Source organism: Nelumbo lutea, chromosome 3 (genome assembly GCF_056320005.1).
Source record: "Nelumbo lutea isolate HS-2025 chromosome 3, American lotus-T2T, whole genome shotgun sequence".
In the NCBI taxonomy this organism is placed as follows: domain Eukaryota; kingdom Viridiplantae; phylum Streptophyta; class Magnoliopsida; order Proteales; family Nelumbonaceae; genus Nelumbo; species Nelumbo lutea.
In genome coordinates, this window is record NC_142686.1 from 35,854,753 (window position 1) to 35,877,886 (window position 23,134).

General features: G+C 38.7%; 1 protein-coding gene across 6 annotated transcripts in view; it reads left to right on the forward strand.

Moving 5' to 3' along the window:
• The window catches only part of ARF8 (auxin response factor 8), an 83,980-nt gene that overhangs the window by 8,634 nt on the left and 52,212 nt on the right, over window positions 1-23,134 (forward strand). For all 6 annotated transcript variants that reach the window (XM_088977179.1, XM_088977177.1, XM_088977181.1 and 3 more), the window contains exons 11-14: window positions 355-502; window positions 4,390-5,399; window positions 5,476-5,666; window positions 14,524-14,716. In XM_088977179.1, coding sequence (XP_088833305.1) covers window positions 355-502; window positions 4,390-5,399; window positions 5,476-5,666; window positions 14,524-14,701 — 1,527 coding nt within the window. In that variant the 3' untranslated portion in view covers window positions 14,702-14,716. The remainder of the gene's footprint in view (window positions 1-354; window positions 503-4,389; window positions 5,400-5,475; window positions 5,667-14,523; window positions 14,717-23,134) is intronic.

Genomic DNA, 23,134 nt, shown 5'->3' on the forward strand with positions numbered 1-23,134 from the left:
AGTTCTAATTTCTAAATCAGTGGGACGTCAGAACTATCTTTAAATTGATCCTTTAGTCATTTTGGTTTAGGTGTTATACTGCAACCATTAGGTCTATGATCATTCACCCTTATGGAAAAAGAAGAGAATAAGAAGCAAAGAGGTAAAAAAAGAAAGGCATCCAGTGAATATTTCTTTAGATTTATTTCTGGGTAAATAATCCTTTTTGTTTCTTTTGCTAATGTTTGCATATAGCTGGATAAATTTGGTACCCGACTTTATTCTTATGTTCAAATTCAAATATGTTGCTTCTTGAACATTTAGTTTGCTTAGTGCAAACACTTGTAACAAGTTTATGACTTGTTAAAAGTTCAGGTTGGTTGGGACGAGTCAACAGCAGGTGAGAGACAACCAAGAGTGTCATTGTGGGAAATTGAACCTTTGACAACTTTCCCCATGTACCCATCATTATTCCCCCTCAGGCTGAAAAGACCTTGGCATCCTGGTGTATCTTCTCTTCATGGTATGTGTTTTGGTTTCATCTTTCTTTTCAAGTTATATTTTGTCTTTCTATGCACACACAAGACATAATCCTCACATGAAAAGAAAACGTGCATGCACTCCCACATGTCTATGGGTTAGGGTCCCACTATTCTCTGTTCTCTGGTCTCTGGTCTCTGGCATAAAACTTTTTGATCAGCAACCACAAAGACAATTTCATTAATGATTAAAGAAGAAGATAAACCAAGGTTTAAAATGTCGATGTCGTCAGAAATGTCGCTTACCAAAATATAGGACATGTCAAAAATGTCGAGGGGAAATATTGTAAAAATTAGAGACATTGTGGAAATATGATGAAATATGTGGAAATTTGCAATGATATTTTGTAAAATGATAAAAGAAGCATTAATACATATTTCTGACTATTATCTTATTCCCAACCATTATATAAAGCTAAGAAACTAAGATCAATGATAAATTAGTAAATGACGAAGTTGTACTATAGATTTCAAAAGTAAACAATTAACACCTAAGTTGCATAATTTATTATAAATTTAATTGTTTACTTATTTAAATAATATATTCATCCTTTTTAATAGTTTTTAAATTTATATACTGATTTATAAGAAGATACAACCAATGTTTAAAATGTCGATGTTGTCAGAAATGTCGCTTACCAAAATATAGGACATATGTTGGAAATGTCGAGAGAAAATATTGTAAAAACTAGAGACATTGTGGAAATATTATGAAATATTTGGAAATTTGCAATGATATTTTGTAAAATGATAAAAGAAGCATTAATACATATTTCTAAACTATTATCTTATTCCCAACATCATATAAAGCTAAGAAATTAAGATCAATAATAAATTAGTAAATGATGAAGTTGTACTATAGACTTCAAAAGTAAACAGTTAACACCTAAGTTGCATAATTTATTATAAATTTAATTGTTTACTTATTTAAATAATATATTCATTCATTTTAATAAATTTTGAATTTATATACTGATTTATTATGAATTTTGACATGTTACAAGTTTAGTTATCCTAATTTTGTTTGTGTAATTTTGATTTATTATAAATTTTAATCAATAGTAAGAATTAAATTATACGTTAAGCATTTAATGCTTCTGTTACTATAAATAAACATTTTATATGCATGCCTATTTTATATTCTAGTTTTCTTTTGCTTTTATTTCTTTAATTTTTATGAACATTTTATTTTAAATATTAAGTTTAAATGTGTCAATATGAGTAATTTATTTTAACATAATGGGTATTAGTGTTCTTAAATATATATTATATAATATAAATATATGTATATTTGTAGTATATTGTTTATATATTTAAATAATATACTATTTTACTTTAATAAGTTTTAACTTATATACTGATTTATTATGCATTTTGATGTCTGTACAAGGTTATCTGATTTTTTCTTATTTTTAGCTCTGATTTATCATAAATTCTAATATATTTATTTCACACTAGTAAATAAAAATACATTTATTCTGATTTTTAATACTAAATTTATAATAAATTATGATTTAGTATAAAGTTGAATAAATTTAATACTAAATTTATAATACATTATATTTTATTGCTGTAAAACATTATTCTATTGCTGTACGTTAGTCGACATGCCTGTCGACATAATAGGAAAAAATGTCTTTTTCTTGGTTATTTGGACTGATTTGGTCAACATTTCCGAAATATAGGAAATGTCGACCAAAATAATGTAATTTTTATTTTACCACCCATTTTCATGTCGGTGAGCCTCGACCCTGACATATGTCAGGCGACATTAATGAAATGTTGCGGCATTTGAAACCATGGGTACAACAAGGAGTTGTGAACAAACAAGCATACCTAATACAAGGCAAGCTACCCAACCCATACTACAATTGTGCCCAATGCATAAACTGTCTTTGAACCTCTTGCTTAGCTAAGTTGCCTTTGGCATAAGATCAAATAAGCCAATAATCATGTTGAAACTTGATATCATCTGTGCTTATGTCCATACACTTGGAGAATGGATGGAAGTTAGTGAACTCTTGAAGGGCTTTGGATATAACCCCAAAGTCAAATTATTATAAGTCATCCCAGGACACCGGTTCATTATTTAGGTCTTTTCTCAGTTGTGAATCATCCAATTATTTGGTATCAATACTTTGGATACGCAACATGTGGTTTCCCTCTCAGGTATTAGCCCTGAGGAAGTAGTAAATTCAAGTTTGTCAAAGTAAAGAAGTAGCTTGCCTACAATAGGAATTAACCATCTTTAATGGGAAAGGTGTTGCTACAGAGTGGTTCTTCAAACCACCTGGATTTCTTAATGGTTATGTTTAGATATACATTATCTCAGAAATCTTGATATCTATGTGCATTTTGCATGTTGCTGTTCTTTTATGTTTATTATGGTTGTACTACAAGTGTCTGGGTGGTGTTATAATGATGTCATAATTCCAATACCACCAAGGTGGTTACATAAGTTTGATTTCCCCCTTTTCGAGTAGGCATGAGTCTTGGTTGGTGTTTGAGGGATTTGGTCCTTAAATTTATAGTACTTATGTGTTTATATATCATGTTGAATGGTTTGTTGATCAAGTCAGTTAAGAAAGGCTCTCTAGATTGGTCACCTTCTACCTATTATGTGGTACATGGAGGAACCCTGTGCTTCATCAAACAGGGACCCTCTTGATTTGCCATGTCTTCACATCCTTAGTCAGCATCAGCTCCATAACTACTTTGTATGGGACTTTCATCTAATTAATAATGACATCCAAGATTTTTCTTTTTATTTAAAAGATGTCTAGAAAGAGGGGATTTATATTAACTATGTGACAATGCATTTTGGCAGAACTTTTAATCCATGAACAAAGGATTGAGGAGAACATGGGGAATCGTTTGAATATATTTGTATGGATCTATATGCACATGTTTTTGCCAGCTATGGTGGCTCAATTGGTAGGATATCTGACACATTGTAGCAGAGACCTGGGATCAGATCCCACTGCCACTAGGGTTGGGGGTTAAGGGAATGGGGGAATGGTCTACCCCCCATTATGTAGCCTCATGTATATGTGTGTGTATTATGTACACATGTTTATGAGGGAGGAGAGAAAATGGTAATGCAAGGAAATGCTTTAAAAATTGACCTGGAACCAGGTCCATTTGGCTACCAGTTTCCGGGTCAGTGGTTTGATCGTCCAGTTCAAACAGATCGGCCAATTTAAAAAATAGCCCAAAACTGCTGTCTGGGTTGAAATGGTCGACGGTTAGATGCCCAGGTCAGTGGGTTGGTGACCAATTTAACGGGTTTTGGAAAAATAGTGGTTTGGGCTCAAAATGGAACTAGTCCCTGATCGGTTCCCGGGCCGAATGGTCTGACCTTCCAGATCAACGACGGTTCAGAAACCATGATGTAAGGTACTTATATGAAACATTGTTATTATTGTTTACCAAAACACATCATTATTGTTGGAGAATGGGTTTGGTCATCTGGTTGTTGGTTGATATTTCCTAAGCGATTGAGGAATTTTTGATATGACAAGATAGTTTTGGTTGGTTCAAAAAATGTCAGGATTATATCACCATGTGTCCACACTAAAACCTTCTTTCTGGGCATTTTAGATTAAAATAAAAAAGGTGAAAAGAAATTGAAAGCTTGGACTGTTAATATAATTTGGTTGGGATATTGGATGGTTTTGATAATGGGCTTGAACACATGGGCGGACTGGGTCATCCAATGAGCTTCACTGGAGTTGATCAGGATGTCTTTAAAATTTGATATTGTTGTTATTTTTATTAAAGGTGTTAACAATATAACACAAATTTGGTTGCTGTGGCACTGCCTGGATTTCATATTTTTGTGTTGACGTTTCTTCTTTTCTTTATGTTTCAGATAATAAAGATGATGTAGCTAATGGTTTAATGTGGCTGAGAGGGGATACTGGAGAGCGAGGTCTCCAATCCCTGAATTTTCAGGCACTTGGTGTGAGCCCCTGGATGCATCAGAGAGTTGATACATCACTGTTAGGAAATGAACATGATCATCAATACCATAACATTGCAGCAGCAGCCTTGCAGGATATAAGAATTGGTGATCCTCTGAAGCAACGATTTCTACAATTGCAGCAGCCTTTCCAGTACCTTCAACAATCATACAGGCCTAATCCACTGTTGCAGCAGCAGCAGCAAATGATTAATCAAACAGTCCCTCAGCCTATTCTTCATCAACAAAACCAAAACATATTGGATAGTCAACCTCGGCACCTTGTGCAGCAACATTTACAGCAGCCATTTAGTGATCAACAGCAGAATCTGCAGACACAACAGCAACAAATCTACCAAGAGACATTTCAGATTGCAAATAATCAGCTTCAGCAGCAGCGATCTACATTGGCAACTCCCTTGTGTCTGAAACCAGATTTCACTGATTCAAGCATAACCTTCCCAGCACCTGTAACTCCATGCATGCAAAGTATGTTGGGTTCAGTGTCTCCTGAAGGGAGTGGCAATGTTTTGAACTTCACAAGAGTTGGTCAGTCCATGAGGAGTGAGCAACAACAGCAGCAAGCATGGGGTCAAAAGTTTCCTTATTCACAAACCAATGCATTCACTAACCCAGTACCCCTCCCAACCTTCCCTGTAAAAGGTGGTGCTGTGGATTTGGACAACTGTAGTGGAGATCCCCAGAATCATACTCTTTTTGGTGTTAATATTGATTCTTCTCCACTCTTACTCCCCACTTCAGTGCCCAATCTTGGTTCCTCTTCAGTTGAGCCTGATGTATCCTCTATGCCATTTGGAGGTTCTGGTTTTCAGAATTCTCTGTATGGTTGCATGGAGAATTCATCTGATCTGCTGAATAGTGCAGGTCAAGTTGACCCTCCAACTAGAACTTTTGTCAAGGTAAGAGCGGGAGATGCAATGTACTTTTAACTTCCTAAAAGCCTTTTGTGCTAAATGTTGTTTGAACTTTGTTTAGGTCTATAAATCTGGCTCAGTTGGGAGGTCGCTTGACATTTCCCGGTTCAGTAGCTATCATGAACTACGAGAGGAGCTGGGTCAGATGTTTGGGATTGAGGAGCAACTGGAGGACCCACTGAGATCAGGCTGGCAGCTTGTATTTGTTGACAGGGAGAATGATGTACTTCTCCTTGGAGACGACCCTTGGGAGTAAGTGCTCACATAGAGCCCGGCATGTCCATTCCATTTCATAATATTTTTGGTTTTTATTTTTCCATTTCTTAATGCCATTTGAAAAAAAAGTATGTTCCATACTTAGCATGTGATGTTGGAATTATTTTTATCTATTGATAAATTAAATGATAAAATCAATTCAATTCAATCTAAAAAATCTTTTTCATCCATACGTGGTCTGCTACAAGAAACCTGTTTTATGATGGTTAGCCTATTGACAACTTTCACAATATGGGTTAAGAATCTCCTATAATGCCAGATTCAGATAGGAACACCAGTACAGGAATTAGGGATATGCCTCCATTTCTATAAATTATTTGACACAAATATGGGTTTCCATGTAATATACTTATGTTTTATATCTCTTTGTTTAAGTGCCATTTCACTTGATCCAAGTCTTACCAAATTTAATAAAACTTTAACATGTATAGCTTTTTTTGGGTAATTTCTACATGTATGGCTTTTCATAGTATTAATTCATTTAAATGCATGATTTTTCGTATTTAAAAGTGTTAATGCTATAAAAGTACATTTAGAAGTGTTCATGCAGTATCCAGTAAGTATCATGTTTAACACCAATACATGGGAAACCCTAACGTAGCTAAACAATCTTAGAAATAAAGAACTGATAGAATAAAAAGTGAAATGACCCAAATAGATATGCTAAAGCATCATTTGATTTGTAAACTTGGTGAACATAGCTGAACCAAGATGTCTAGTCCGGTGACAAGAAGCATCTAAAAGATGTATCTCATGATTCTCATAAACTCTGGTGACAAGTCCACAACATCACCATATAATTTTCTTGCAGTCATTTGGCATGAAGAGGGTCTATGGAAGTTGGCTGTGTAGACCCCCATTATATGTAATGCAGATTCCTATGACCACCAATATAAGTTTTAATGGACTGTTCTCAAGGATAAGAGTCTGATCAAGGGTTTGCTTCAAACCACTTCCCAATGATTCCATGGAGGCAAGAGTCAATTCTTATCCTTTTCTAATCACTACTATTTTAGAGAACAAGATTCACAGACCTAGATCACTTGTAGTGATTGATTACAGGGATGTGTCCAACACCAGAGAAACCAGATAAGCTATAGTTGATCTTTCTAGACAGCAAATTCTCTCCATTAATAGTTGTTGATCTCAATAACAAAACTAAAATATTTGAGTGGGAGTGCCATATTCAATTAGCCACTTTGGTCTTCAATAAAAAGTTATCTAGTTTCTTCTTGATTTTGGGCAGCTTCTCTGAGTTCCCTCAGGCACAATAATCTACCGCAACAACTCTCCAAAATCTTCGTAGAGACCAGGCAATCAAATTGATTTTGACCTTGCAGTTGGTTGATCCAAGATTTGAATGGAAGAAAAAAGGGAAGAGATGGATAAAAAAGTTGCTCTAATACCAAGATGGCAGGTAATTAAAAAGGTCTGAAAAGTGATAAAACCTTATCCAAGAATGGAAAATCAGATCTGAAACAGTAAATGAGAAGAAGGGAAGAGTAGAGAAGAAAAGAAGACAGGTAGGTTTGGGAGAAGATCAAATCATAAGAAGCAATGTGCTGTCCCACTATGTTATATAATAACTGAAGTAATAATCAAGAAAATTACATCCATGCCCTTAACAAGGGCAGCAACAATAAAGAAATGAAAGAAAAGTGAAGAGTGAGGGTCGTGGCCCAAAAAGACATAAATCCCAATAGCAAAAAAGAAAATAACTTAACATAAAAGCACCCAATTGAAGCCCATCTCAACAACAAGATTCAAATTGAATCTTATTGATCATATTTATATTGGATTTGAATCAAATTCAGATTGCGACTGGATATTGACTAGAACTAATAAATTAACTATAAAGATCAAAATGTTGTATATTTATACCTAGGCATGTACCTTAGAGGCATTGAGTTGTTTGGGTGGAGTGACATTCTATTTGTGCCTAATTGCCTTGACATCTATGGTGTAAGGTGAGGTTGAGATTCCAACATGTCTACAAGTATACTTGGGTTTCTTGCAATGATCATAGATGACTTCTTCCTTTTCTTCTATACTACTCACTTTGGTTCTCTTTGGTCTGGCTGTAACAAGTGTAAAATGATCAAAAGTGGGCTTTTGTAAGATTGCACACCTACTTTCTTCACTATGTATGATAAAGTAATAACATTATGAGTTAGTATATTGGAAGGTAATATCTAAGTCAGGTTACAACCTGCAAGAGTTAAAAATAATAACAATTCCTTTCCACCATCTTTATATGATTGTGATGTTCCTTGCATTTTCCTATTCTATAATTTTGGAATGATCAACTTCCTATCACAATGACTTTTATGTAGAGAAATATAACCAGTTCTCTTGATTAAGATTATTCACTGTAGTTAAAATTGATAGATAGTTTCAGTCACATATTTCTTTTGCAGTTCTCTTTAGTAGATAGTTTTTACTCGGTTGTAGTTATACAAGATGAACTAAAGCCATCACCATGATATTTTCCTGCGTACACTTAGCAAGTTACTAGTTCTTTTAGTTTGGCTCTTAGATCCAATTAATATCATAGCTTGTCGTGACCCCAATACAATTGCAGCTACATTGTGCCCATTCTAAATAATTATTGAATTTGAATTTCGTAATGGAGTTTTGGCCATTCAAACTCTTCCAAGTGCTAATCAAAACAAGATTAGAGAAATATTTGTCAGAGATGAGTACAAGTGAGAAAACCAAATGGAAAGGGTGTGTCATAGTCACCGCACACCCCAAAAAAATCGTATGATATACTCTTAGAGTACAAAAGGTGGGAAAGGACAGTTTCGTCCTCCACAAGTACAAGAAAGAACAATTATTATGTACATAAGATACACAATAAAATGGTGCTCCCACCAAGAGATCAGCCCAAAGATTCTCTACACCCCCGTCAAACTAATGTCATGAAAGAAGCATCAGTTTGTTAGATGTGAGGAAGAGAGATGTTACTTGCTAGGAACTGATCACGAATGAAGTAGCAATCCACCTCGATATGCTTTGTACGTTCGTTGAACATAGGATTAGAGAATAGTTGTCAAGGCAACGCCTAGGTGACAAGATGCCCTTTGAGGCTCGCCTCGCCTAGTTGCCAAGCAGTTTTGTACTATGTATTATAAAATACTTTTTTATTCTATATGTTTTGACATTATAATTATAAAATAAGCACTATTAAACTAAAATATTTATTTTGTGTGTTCATATACTAATTTCTTTTTATTATTTTCTTATTTGTTAAGGTTTAATCAATATAAGCATTGCTAAATATGTATTGAATCCTCAAAGACTTTAAAAACCTGAACCAATAAGTAAGGAAGAACTTAAAATTTTGTCTAATCAACACATTTTCTACTACTACTACTACTACTACTACTACTACTACTACTACTTTTACTTTTTCTTCCTTTTCCTTGACAAAAATAAAGGTTCAGCCCCTATATTTTTTATTTTTCTTTTCCTTCTTTTTGTTCTCATTAATATGCTGATTTTCTATACTTTAACATGAACTCTATATTTTTTCTTACGAAATTATGAATAATTATTAAGGAAATATGGCTATGGTAGCTAGGGAACTACCCTAGGATCTATGTTTTCTATAAAAAAATCCATTGCCTAGGCCCGCCTAGGTGACTAAGCAACAAGGCGCCCCCTGTCGCCTGGCCTCGCCTTGGGGCGCCTTGAAAACTATGGATTTGAGGCTATCTTGATTGCGCTTGCATTATCAACATGGATGGGAATAGGAGTGGAGGCTGGAATATGTAGATCTTGAATGAGAGCCTTCAACCGTATTATGTCACTCATACAGATGACATAGCACAATATTCTGCTTTAGTGGAGGATTTGGATACTATTTCTGCTTTTTACACTTTAGGAAACTAGAGAGTCACCTAGAAAAACACACCACCCAGTTGTGGACCTTCTTGTGTCTTGACATCTTGCCCAATCAGCATCAGCATAGGTAGTCAAATCAAGGGTTGATGAAGAGAGAAAAATAATCCATGAGATAGAGTCCCTCAAAGGTATCTGATAATGCAAAGAATGACTGATGTGTGTGGTTTGTGAGGAGAAGAATCAAACTGGCTAACAACTTGGACAACATATGAGATATCAGATGTGTCATGGTGAGATAAATAAGGCTGCCCATTAGCTGTCGATATAAGGTAGCATCTGGAAAAAGTTAAATAACCATCATCCTTGGACAATTTAAGATTGACCTCAAGAGGTGTATCGACTTGCTTGTCATTGGTAAGATGAGCCAATTTGACCAAATCAGTCACATACTTGTGCTGATTTACAAAGTAGCCCTGAGAGGAACGAGAAACCTCCATGCCTAGGAAGTAGGTAAGAGAACCAAAATCCTTCATCTTAAAGGATTGACTGAGAAGATTCTTCAGATGAGTAATATTGGCATGATTATCACCAGTGATAAGAATATCATCCACATACAACAATAGGAGAGTGATTCTTTGAGGTCTGATATGTATAAAAAGTGAGTAATTTAAGGTGCTTTGGAGAAATTCTACTAATAACAGAATAAAATCTCTTAAACCAAGCTTGAGGAGCTTGTTTGAGACCATATAGAGATCTCTTAAGACAATAGACCATAGTAGGATCACCATGCAAGAAAGCATTTTTGACATCCATCTGATGGATATCCCATTGTTTTATAGCAGAGGCTGCAAGTACAACACGAACTGTTGTCATTTTGGTAACTAAGGCAAAGGTCTCTTCATTATCAATACCATACTCCTGCTTGTATCCCTTTGCCACCAAACGAGTTTTGTACCAGTCAAGACTGCCATCAGAATTCCACTTCACTGAGTAGAACCACCTACTACCAATGATGGAAGCATCCAGAGGAGCAGGAACCAAATCCCAAGTGTCATTCTCTTGAAGAGCTTGAATTTTGGCATCCTTAGCTTGTTTCCAATGCAGAGCAGCCATGGCCTGTTGGTGAGTTTTAGGAATATATATAGAGGGTAAAATGTCAGAAAAATAGCTATGGGATGAATAGAAACCATAATGGTTAGGGGGTTTTAGAAATATGAGTAGAACGACGTAAGGGTGGAGAAGAGGATGAAGAATCTCAGAAGAAGAGGCAGGTAAACTTACAATTTCAGGAGGACCTTGAGCTGGTAGTGTTGGAGGCAGGGCTGTGGGCATTGGAGCAATTGTTCACTTTCCAATATACTAAAGAAGAGATGGAGCAAGGGCCAATGAAGAGTCCAAAGAACCTGCAGTGTCAAAGGAACAAAAAACTGAGATAAAAGGAGCAGGATGTTTTGCAATATGACTGAAGAAGGATGCATTTTCAAGGAACACAACATTTCTGGAAATCTTGACTCTACGGGCTTGAGGGTCATAATAAAGAAACCCTTTATGATCTGAGTTGTACCCCATGAAGGCACACATGGCAGACTATAGGGTGAGTTTAGTCCTCTCATGAGGTGGAAGATGAACAAAGCACACACACCCTTACACATGAAGGAATGAGAAGTCTGGCAGGCAATGAAACAAACTATGAAAGTGTGAAATGTTACCCAGGATTTGATGAAGGAAGCATGTTGATGAGATGTATAGCTATACTAGTCACCTCCACTCAAAAGGAAGTTGGTGTCTTCTCAAATTCAAGAGTGAACAACCATGAAGTCTACACCCCTTCCCCTTCACTGTCCCAGTGTGTTGGTTCTAAATCAAACAACCATCACACGAGAAAGATACAATATTACCATCCTCAACAAGTTGTCCAACATAGATTAAATTGGTAGTAAGTTCAGGGACAAGAAGGGTTTTGGGGAGATGAAATTGAGAAGAAGCTGAAGTATGTAAAGACAGATCACTACAACTAGTAATTGCTAATTTCTTACCATTATCTGTAATGGTATATTTATTAAGATACTGAGGTTTTAGGTACTGGCCAGAATGTGCCCTTGTCATGTGATTAGAGGCACCAGAATCTATTATCCAAAGGTGACTGGGTGAAGAACAGTAAAGTGAAGACTCATTAGACAACCCACCATTTGAATTTTCAACACTTGTGTGATAGGCTTTATACTGGCCTTTCTTGTAACTAGACGTGCCTTCCTTGGGTGGACATGTAAGACATTCAGTTATAATGCGTCCCTGTTGTTTACAGTTGGTGCAGGTGTTCTTCCTTTTTCAATGAAAAACTACATGACCAAACTCTTTACATTCATAACACTATACCTTAGATCCTTCTTGGGCTTCGGTCTATTTGCCAAAAAAAAAACAGTCTCTGCCCCCAAATCTTGCTTCACACCAATAGTTGACCAAGTCAAGCCTTGTTTCTTCTCTCAGAAGTTCTCCTAGGATGACATCCAAGTTTGGGGTGGTGTCTCTACTCAGAATATTAGACTTGATCACTTCAAATTCACGTCACAGATGCATCAAAAGAATGCATAATCTTACTTCTATCAAAGTGACTCTTCATGGGTCACAACAAACTGCCAAGGATTCATTCATATGTACAATTTCATACTCGGTCCACAGATTTATGAATCCAGCATAATATTCCTGAGTCTTCTTCTCCCCTTGAGTGTAGGAGAAGATCTTTGTTTCAATCTGATATTGTCTAGAAAGGTTAGATTGCTGATAGACCTTTTCCATATAATCAAACATCTCTTTTGTAGTCCTCAGGCTTCTATTGGAATAGAATAACCGTTTCAATAGATCCTAGAATCCAGGAAACTATCTTAGCATCACGTATCCTCCATTGTTTTAAGCCTTTGCTATCAGATTCACTGGGTTTGGGTGAGGAATCATTAATATGGCCCCAGGGACCCTGCCCTTCAACACAAAACTGAAGGTGGAACTTCCACAAGGTGTAGTTACTTCCATCAAACCTCACAGCTAGGATATCTCTTTTGTCTGAAGCCATTTTACCAAGTACGAACCCACAGAAAATAGATTGCATCAATATAGAAGGGAAAACAGGCCACAAACTGATGCAAAACCAATCTGATATCAAGACAGCAATAATAAGACACTCAAAGAGATAGAACAATCCAATTTGGAAGTGTTAGAACAATAACAGTTTAAAAAAGGAAGGTACAGGGTCGAAAATCAAGGAGAGATCAAAACCCTCCAACAACAGTCCCAATCAGCAAAAAAAGTTGAACAGAAATGAAGAATATGCAAGGGTGATACCAGATCTGTAGTTTCACTCTGATCTGATTAGGAAATCAAGAGATCTGATGAAAAGAGTGAGAAAGCCCTCACGTTTTCTACAGAAAATCAGCAAAGAAAGGCTGATCAGAACAGCCCCAAATCTGCATTTATAACTTAAGAAGTGGAAACGAAAAAGAGCCTCTCCAGTCCTCTTATGAGAGCCTTGAAGCACCATATCACATATTCTCATCAAGTCCAGTTGATCGAACCTGCTCTAATACCATGTCAGAGATAGGTACAAGAGAGAAAACCAAATGGAAAGGGTGTGTCTTAGTCACCAGTGCCCAAAAAAGAATTGTATTATATTCCCTTAGACTACAAAAGGTGGGAAATGACAATTTTGTTCTCCACAAGTACAAGAAAGAAGAAAGGAAAAGAACAATTATAATGTACATAAGATACACAATAAAATGGTTCTCCCACCAAGAGATCAGCCCAAAAATTCTCTACAATATTTTGTTTAAAATCACTTCTAGAGGGATTTACTGTTGCCTACAAGGTAAATCATGATCACCTTAATTCCTAAGATTTGGAGTCACCCAAAATGTGAAATAGGGAAAAATACCTAGCTAGTGCCAATATTAGAGAGAAATATGGGTTGCTCATGGACACCCTAGGTTTCCACAAAACTAAAATCAATCACTTGAAAAATGAAAAATATATAAAAAAGCTCAAGTTCGGAGCACACCAAAAAAAAAAAAACAAGTGCCATATCCAAATGTGCTCAATTTCCAGTATAAGATCAACTAATCAAAACTCTCTTCGTGATTTTTGGGAAAATCTTCAAGACTTCTTCCTAGGCAACAAGAACCTTCAAAGAAGCCTAAAAAAGTCCTCTTTAAACCAATCTATCTAATATGATTAATTAGAGAGAGAGAGAGAGAGAGAGAGAGAGGGAGAAATGTGTCATCCCTCTCATATATTTATGTTATCTAGGCAACAAGAACCTTCAAACAAGCCTAAAAAAGTCCTCTTTAAACCAATCTATCTAATATGATTAATTAGAGAGAGAGAGAGAGAGAGAGAGAGAGAGAGAGAGAGAGAATGTGCCGCCCCTCTCATATATTTATGTTATCTCAGTTATACAAGACCACCCCATATAAAAAAATAACCTTGGTTGTGTTTTGTGGGAAAAAAAACAGTTCTTATGCTTCGTGTTTGAAATTTCTATTTTCCACGTTCTCATGCGGAATCTATAGTTCTTAGCTGTTTGACCTAAAGCCTTTCCAGCCCTTCGTTTAGCTTTAGAATCATCCCTGGACCCTTCCTTTCCCATGTTTACTCTCCTTGATTAAACCTTAGGTCATTAGGGTCCTATATTGGTTAGTATTAATTAAAAATTAGATGTTTGATTTTGGATATATGGGGATGTTATAGAAAGTATTTAAAGATTTTTTTTTTTTGTTTTGATATTTGAATTGGGTGTGGATATGCATTTTAAATGGGTAGGGTGTAATTTTTTTTTGAGGCAAAAGTTTTGACTTTAGAGACAATTGATATTACTTAGTAGACATTGGTTGCTTAAATTTATTATGAGCCCCCATTTTTCATTTTCATAGGTAAAACCAGCTCTTTTTCCATTGCATGCTTTTTGTCATAATTGAGTTCATAATTTAAGCTGCTCGTGCAGGTCATTTGTGAATAATGTGTGGTATATCAAGATACTTTCTCCGGAGGATGTACAAAAACTGGGGAAGCAAGAGGTAGATGCTTTAAGCTCCAATGGAGATCAAAGGCTTAGCAATAGTAGCTATGATGTTCGGAACTTTACATCTGGGATATCTTCTGTCGGATCTCTTGAATATTGATAATGATACAAAATGGTACATTTCTATATTCTTTTATGTTTTGTTTTATGCTTACCTTTATGATTTTCTATTATTATTTGTAGAGGTACTGGGCCGAATGAGCCCTAGTATCTATTCTTGTAGTGTGTTATTTATTTGTTGTTAATGGGTCTGTTATTTCTGTTTGTAAGCTTACTTCAAGTTTCTGCTTAGTTGGCTGCCCACTCAAGGGCAAACTTGTAATTAGCCTAATGAATGAAGATTAACAAAAGGATTAGAGAGGGGAGAGAGGAGATTGTCGAACTCTTCTTCTTCCTCTTCTTTTCTCCATTTTCTGTTGTATTGCTATCATCGACTTTTGTTCTTTTCTCTCTAATTTTAACCAAGTTTATATCAATTTTAGAGGACTGATTCACATCTTGGTATTAGAGCAGGTTTCTTTCTTCCTTATTTCTCTTTTTCTTTTTTCCCATACACCCTTCGATTAGGAGAGTGTATGGATAGATAGGTTCTCTATAGTTTAAAGGATCTTTTGCCTAGTTGGTAAAGGGTTTGGTGAAATGAAGTCTAGCTGAAAACTACCAAGAAGTGATGCTGTATTTTTCTTCCCAAAACCCTAGCTGATTAGAGAGTTTTGAAGTTATAGGTAAAGGGGAAGTTTTGTGTGTGGCGCTCAGTGCTTGGGAGGTGTATTTTGACTTCTAAAAGGGGGCGGTTCAGTTCTAGAAGAGATTGGGAAGCTCTGGTAGGAGCGACTGTATCTACTCTCTTTCTTCTCGATAGCCGGGCGCAGTGAAACCCTAGTTTTCAAGCATCTGGTGCTGTTTTGACTGAAAGTAAGTTTATAAAGACTAACTTGACTGGTTTATTTATTTCCGTTTGATTAATGGAACAATATAGAAGTGAGTTCAAGCAGGTGTCGGTATCCGGGCTTGGCTTAGTAAATTCCGTTTTGACTGGTATGACCACAATTAAGTTAGATGGAACCAACTACCTTGCTTGGGCACAATCTATATGGATTTATGTCTGTAGTAGAGGAAAATTAAGGTATTTCACAGGCAGTAAGGTGAAACTTGAAGAGACAGACCCTGAATTTGAGAAATGGATGCATGAGAACTATACAGTCATAAGATGGTTGGTCAACTCTTTGTAGCCTCATATAAGTCAGCATTATCTTTGGATGTCTTCGGTCAAGGAGATTTGGGATAGTGTTACGGAAACCTATTCACAGAAGTTGAATGTGCAAGAGCCTACAAGCTGAAAAGTGATGTGAAAAATCTGAGACAGGGGGAGAAGAGTGTAACAATCTACTACTCTATGCTGAAATCGCTATGGCGGGAAATTGATGTTATGGAGACAGTTGTGTGGGAGAGTGCGAAGGATGCATAGTCTTTTAGGATGTTGGTGGAACGAAACAAGGTCTTTGAGTTTCTTATAGAACTCAACCCTGAGTTTGGCATTATTAGGCAGAATATTCTGGCCAAGGATGAGGTAACTCTTGCCCAGGCATATGCTATGGTAAGCAGTGAAGAGAGTAGGCGGCAGGTTCAGTTACAAGAAACCTACATATCACTTTGCACATGCTAGAATAAAGCCGAAGCGTCCAACTGAGAAGAAAGAGTTGATATGTGAATATTACAAGAAACCGAGGCATACTAAGGACACTTGTTGGAAGCTTCATCCAGATCTTCTACCGGACTGGTTTAAGAATAACAACAGTTTTAAGAAGACTGGTCAGACAGGAAAGGCTAAGATAGCTAATGTTGCCACAGTACCCGAAAGAGGGAACAAGGAGAGTGAAGAAAAGTCAACCATGGCACAGTTGACAACAATGAAAGCAGATTTTGAAAAGTATAGAAGGTTGTTAAATCACTTGGAAACCGTCGTCTCTACATCTCTTTTCAGGCAACACACCGTCGTCATCCGCATTTCCTCACTCAGGTATTCGTGCTTCTGCAAACCATGCTTCAGCTTCAAGTAATCATAAACTCCCTTAGATCATTGATTCTAGTGCATCAGACCATATGGACCAACTTGTCTAACCTTTTTTGGTCATACCACCTTTTCTCTGATGAAGAGAAAATATCTCTTGTTGATGGGTTTCTTGCTCCCATCCCTAGTAAGGGGGATATCAAGACCTCTGACACCCTTATTTTATCATTTGTTCTTCATGTCCCCAAAATGCAAATCTTTTATCTATTAGCAGCTTAACTAAATCCATGATTTGTAGCATAATCTTCTTTCCTATTCAATTGTGGTTTTCAGGACTTGAAATCTCAGAGGATGATTGGGAGTGGCCATGAGGCGAATGGAATATACTTGTTGGACACACTTGATAGGATTCTTGGACCATGTTATGTCATTTTTGGTTTGGTCATTTGTCTTTTTATGCTTCGAGTCATTTGTTTCCAAATATGTTTAAGAGAGTGTCTTGATCGAGTCTTCATTTTGAGTCTTGTGAACTTGTAAAGCATTATAGACAATCTTAATCAGTAAGCAATAAAAGATCCATTTCTCATTTTCATATTGTTCACTTTGATGTGTGGGGGCCATATCATTTGCCTATTGTGGGGGGTTACAAGTACTTTATCCTTTTTATTGATGATTATTCTCGTTACATGGATTTATCTCATGAAATCTCGGGATGTACCAACTATTGTGCAAAAATTTATGAACTTATCCTTGCCCAGTTTAGCACCCGGATCAAAATATTCCGTTCTGGTAATGCTAAGGAGTATTTTGAGAAGAACCTCTCATCCTATCTTGAAAATTTTGGGGTTATTCATCAAAGTTCTTGGCTTCAAAACCCCTTTTAGCCTTCTCTTTTTGGATGAGGATCTCTTCTCTCTTCCTCTCCTTGTTTTTGGGTGCATTTGCTATGTGCATGTTGACAGCCATCAAATGCACAAATTTGAATCTAAGGCTCGTAAATGTGTTTTTCTAGGATATGCCTCTACACAGAAAGGATATTGTTGTTTTGATCCAGTTAGTGGCACCCACTTTGTATCTCTGGATGTCACATTTGCTGAGTCTACTCCTTTATTCAGTATTCCTCTTGAGGGGGAGCAATATGAGGAACCCTTTGCTATGTCTCCAATAGTTCATCTTCTTGTTCCTTTTGCGTCATCTGATGGGGTGTCCACTTCTCCCACCGGGCCTACCTCCAATATTCCTACTCCACCTCGTCTTCCTATAATTCGTTCACATCTTGTTCTCCCAAGGTGGTACCAAAGACACAGATTCAGGAATGGGCAAGTTGTTTTCGCTCTTGCAAAAGAGCCTCTTGCTCCTTCCATCATTACTGAGGTAACTGGTTAGCCTTCCTTTGACCCATCTACTTCTTTCCCATACCTTGATCTTCCTATTGCTCTTTGTAAGGGCAAGCGGAAGTGTGCAACCCATTGTATCTCTGAACACTTGTCCTATAGCCTTCTATCCCCTACCTACTACTCTTTTCTTGCTTCTATTTTTCTTCCCATGTGATACCCAGGTCTGTACCAGAAGCCCTATCTAAACCTGAATGGAGGGATGCTATGATGGCTGAATTGGATGCTTTGCATAAAAACTATACCTGGGATATTGTGGATTTGCCAGAAGGGAAGGAACCAGTGGCTTGTAAATGAGTATTTGCCATTAAATATCATTCTAATGGCTCTATTGAGAGGTTTAAGGCCAAATTGGTTGGTAAAGGCTACACTCAGATGTATGGCATTGACAATCTTGAGACCTTTGCTCCTGTGGCCAAGATGACCTCAATCCGGGTTTTGTTGTCCCTAACTGCTACTTTTGATTGGCCTTTCCACCAGTTTGATGTTAAAAATGCTTTTTTGAATGGAGACCTACATGAAGAGGTCTATATGTCTTTGCCTCCGGGAGTATAGGAAAGGAAATGCAAGGGAAGGTGTAAACTGTAGAAATCCATTTATGGTTTCAAACAGTCTCCTTGGGCCTGGTTTGAGAGATTCAGGGATGCTCGTCTCATTTGGTTACGCACAAACTCAATCTGACCATACCTTATTCTTAAAAAGAAGCGACTCTTTGGTGACTTGTTGGGGCACAAACTAAAGAAATACAAGTGTACAAGAAAAGGCCACGACAACCTTTAAAGATTGTAACTAACAACCAACCACTAGATCAAAGATTGTAACAAACTAGACAAGTGGAGAGGCTGGTACAACAGAACTGTAACAGCTGTATAACATCAGTGTATAAATAACAACAAGCTATAATCGAATGGGATTATTGAATTGAGAATACAACCTCTCTTCCTATCTCTCTATCTCTCTCATTTTGCGGCAGGCTCCCTCGAAAGGGTCCCTGAGTTAGGTAGTTCCTAACAAGTTGGTATCAGAGCCAATTCAGAGCCAAGATGCCAAGCACAAGATCATCAGCAATGGAGAATAGAGTCGATTACATAGAAGGAGAAATGCAAAGAATATCAGCCGATGTCAAAGAAATCAAAGAAAGCTTTGCATCCTTGCTAGAAAGACTGGCACAAGCACCACCTGCGCAAATTCAGGAAGAACGCAGTGACACTAGTCATTGAAGTGGATCAAGAACTGCAAGAATCGAGTTTCCCATCTTCACAGGAGGAGATCCCACTTCCTGGCTTCTGCGAACAGAAAGATACTTCGATTGCCACGACACATAAGGCCCTAATCGTGTTCCACTAGCATTTGCACACTTGGAAGGAGAGGCGATCGTCTGGTACCAATGGTACCGGCGACGACACCCAAGGGCCACATGGTCCGACTTCATCGACGCCTTAACCATGTGATTTGGGGTCTCAGCCTTTGAGAATTATGACGAAAGCCTTGCTAAGCTACGACAGACCGGCTCCGTCCAAGATTATCAGATGGTGTTTGAAAGATTGGCAGTGTGCGTGCAAGATTGGCCAAAAAACGTGCTTGTCGGCAGTTTTGTTGGACTTAAGGAGGAATTGCTGCTAGAGGTAAAAGTCATGCAGCCCACCACCGTTCTTGAAGGAGCAACAATAGCCTGATTACATGAAGACAAAATAAACTGGGCAAGAAGGATCAGCCGACCCCTGAGAGCTGCGATCAGACCTGGTGTAACCAACCAAGAACCTGTAATCTTGGGTAAACTAGAGCCTAGAGCAGGAGTAGGAATCACAGGCAAGGATGCTAGCTCTGGTTCAGGCCCCGGCTCAGCCAAGAGGTTAACTTGGGCTGAGATGCAAGCCCGACAAGAAAAGGGCCTTTGCTATGCATGTGGAGGCAAGTTCAGGCCGGGCCATCGCTGTAAGGTCCCACAAGTTTTCTTCCTGCAACCTGAAACTGAATATGTCGAGCAATCACTTGACATTGAGGAGCCAAGGGATGACCAAGAATGGGTGCCAGGTTACAAAGGAATACCCGGAAGTATCCCTGCAAGCCTTGACCGGTCTTGCTTCTTCTCAAACGATGCGAGTAACTAGACTTATACAGGGGCACCATGTATCGGTTCTGATAGACAGTGGCAGCACCCTCAATTTCATCACCCAAACCTTGGTAAGGCAACTAGGGTTCCAGTCCAACCATGTGCAGCCTTTCGGGTGCACGTAGCTAATGGGAGCAACCTGGTATGTGACAGTACGTGCACAAAATTAAAGATAAGGATACAAGGACATGAGTTCGAGGTGAATCTACACCCCCTAGAAATCAGTGGAGCAAATGTCGTTCATGGAGTCCAATGGTTAAGGCAACTAGGGCCGATGATATGTGATTGGGCCCGCCTCACCATGGATTTCCAAATGGGCAGTTCACAGGTACATATTCAAGGGCAACGATCTTAGGGCCTAGGACCTATCAGCCTCGCCTCCCTGAGGAAGCAAGCAGTAGACCCAACCCACATCATTTTAATGCAGATAGACTCCCACACAAATGGCCCCATTCTAGCCCAAGAAAGTAGATCCGAAGAGGGCCGCACACAACTATAGCAGCTCCTTCGGAAGTTCTCAGTGATCTTCCAAGAACCTAAGGAACTACCACCAAAGCGTGCCCATGACCATCACATCCCCTTGCTGCCCGGGGCTGCACCTACAAATGTAAGGCCCTATCGTTACCCCTATTTTCAGAATCTGGAAATTAAGAGGCAAGTGCAAGAGATGCTTGATAGAAAAATCATACAACCCAGCCAAAGACCATTTTCGAGAACGGCAGGGTAGCACCAGACCCAGAAAAGATCTCAAGCATGACAAATTGGCCCCGACCTCAAAATGTTAAGGAGTTGCGAGGCTTCTTGGGATTAATAGGATACTACCGGCGATTCATTAGAGGGTATGGACTGATTGCTGCCCCCTAGACCAGTTTGCTTAAGAAAGATGGGTTCTACTGGACTAAGGAGGCCCAACAGGCCTTCGAGACACTCAAGACAATTGTCTCCTCCTCGCCAATGCTCGCACTTCCCGACTTTTCAATGGACTTCATCATTGAATGTAATGCATCAAGCCAAGGAGTGGGTGCAGTCCTCATGCAAGAAGAAAGACCATTAGCATTTTTTAGCAAGGCAATGACTGCACAAAAATGGGCCAAATCAGTATATGAACGTGAATTGATAGCAATTGTTCTTGCAGTTCAGAGATGGCGTCCCTACCTCCTAGGAAGGAGATTCATCATACGAACTGACCACCAGAGCCTGAAATTTCTGTTGGAACAGTCCGTACTCTCCCCGGAACAGTAGCGATGGATAGCCAAATTACTTGGCTACGATTATGTCATTAAATACAAGGTCAGGCACGCTAACAAGGTGGCAGATGCATTGTCATGCCAGCCACAACTATTCCCATTACTTCTCACGGGCCCAACATGTTCCATCATGGGGCAGCTAAGGGAGGAAGTTGAAAGGCACCCACAATTGTGCAAGTTGCGCGCAGAGATCCAAGAAGACCCTACTAGCCACCCAGGGTACACAGTGGAAAACAACTTGCTACTATATAAACGCCGAATGGTGATACCACAGGATTCAACCCATATTTAGTAGCTCCTGGAATTGTTCCACTCATCCCTAGCAGGAGGGCACTCAGGGATCCTACGCACTTACAAGAGACTAGCCACCCAATTCCATTGGAAAGGCATGAGAAATTCGGTCCAAAAATTCATAGCCGAATGCGTCATTTGCCAGAAAAATAAGGCGGATACCTAGTCTCTAGTGGGACTGCTACAACCACTCCCAATCCTGACACAAGTATGGGCAGATATATCCATGGACTTTATAACGGGACTCCCCCTTTCCTATGGCAAGTCCGCCATTCTCGTAGCAGTTGATTGATTCTCCAAATACGACCATTTTCTCCCTCTGCCCCACCCCTTCACAACCTCCATGGTTGCTGAAATTTTTACTAAGGAGGTGGCGTGACTGCATTGTACCCCCAACTCTATTGTCTCCGACCGCCACCCTATCTTTATGAGTCAATTCTGAGCATAACTTTTTCGACTACAAGGAGTGCAACTCTTAAAATCTACCAGCTATCACCCTCAAACAGATGGACAAACTGAAGTGGTCAACCGGAGTTTGGAAACCTACCTAAGGTGCTATGTAGGGGAAAGGCCCCGCTAGTGGCTCAAGTGGCTTCATTGGGCAGAATGGTGGTACAATACCACATATCACAGTGCAGCCGGAATGACTCCCTTCCAGGCTCTATATGGTCGGGACCCACCTCCCTTACTTCCCTATGAGAAGGGGTCTACAACAGTAGCCACAGTAGAAGACCAACTCCTCCAACGAGATAGGGTGTTACAAGATCTCAAATCCCACCTCCAGCGAGCCCAACAATGGATGGTGGACTCCTACAACAAAAGACATAGGCTTGCCCAGTACCAAGTCGGTGAGCAAGTCTTCCTTAAATTACAACCATACAAGCAGGTTTCAGTAGCAGGCCACCGGTGGAACAAACTGAGCCCGAGGTACTTCGGTCCATTTCGGATTGTGGAGCGCATCGGATCAATGGCATACAGGCTGGACCTCCCAACAACATCAAAATTACACCTTGTATTCCATGTATCCCTATTAAAAAAATGGCCAAAAACAGGAGCAATAACAACAACCACCCTCCCATCATTTTCGTAAGAGGGCAAAGTTCAAACTGAGCCCACTCAGATAACAGATTTCAGGTGGATACGCAAAGGGAATCACATCGAACCAAAAGCCTTGGTGGTATGGTCAGGACTCCCAATTGAGGATGCAACTTGGGAACCTTACTTGGAGTTACAGAACAGATTCCCACATCTTGACCTTGAGGGCAAGGTTGAATTTAAGGGGGGAGGTATCCCTATTTAGCTGCTGCAAAAAGAGTTTTGTGTTACGTGAAAGGTACTCCAGGGAAAGGTGTTCTGTTTGCCAAACATGGACACATGAAGCTGGAGGCATACATTGATGCTGATTGGGCCAAATGTTTTGATGATATGTGATCCACCTTGTGTTATTGTTCTTTGGTGGCAGGGAACATTGTTTCAT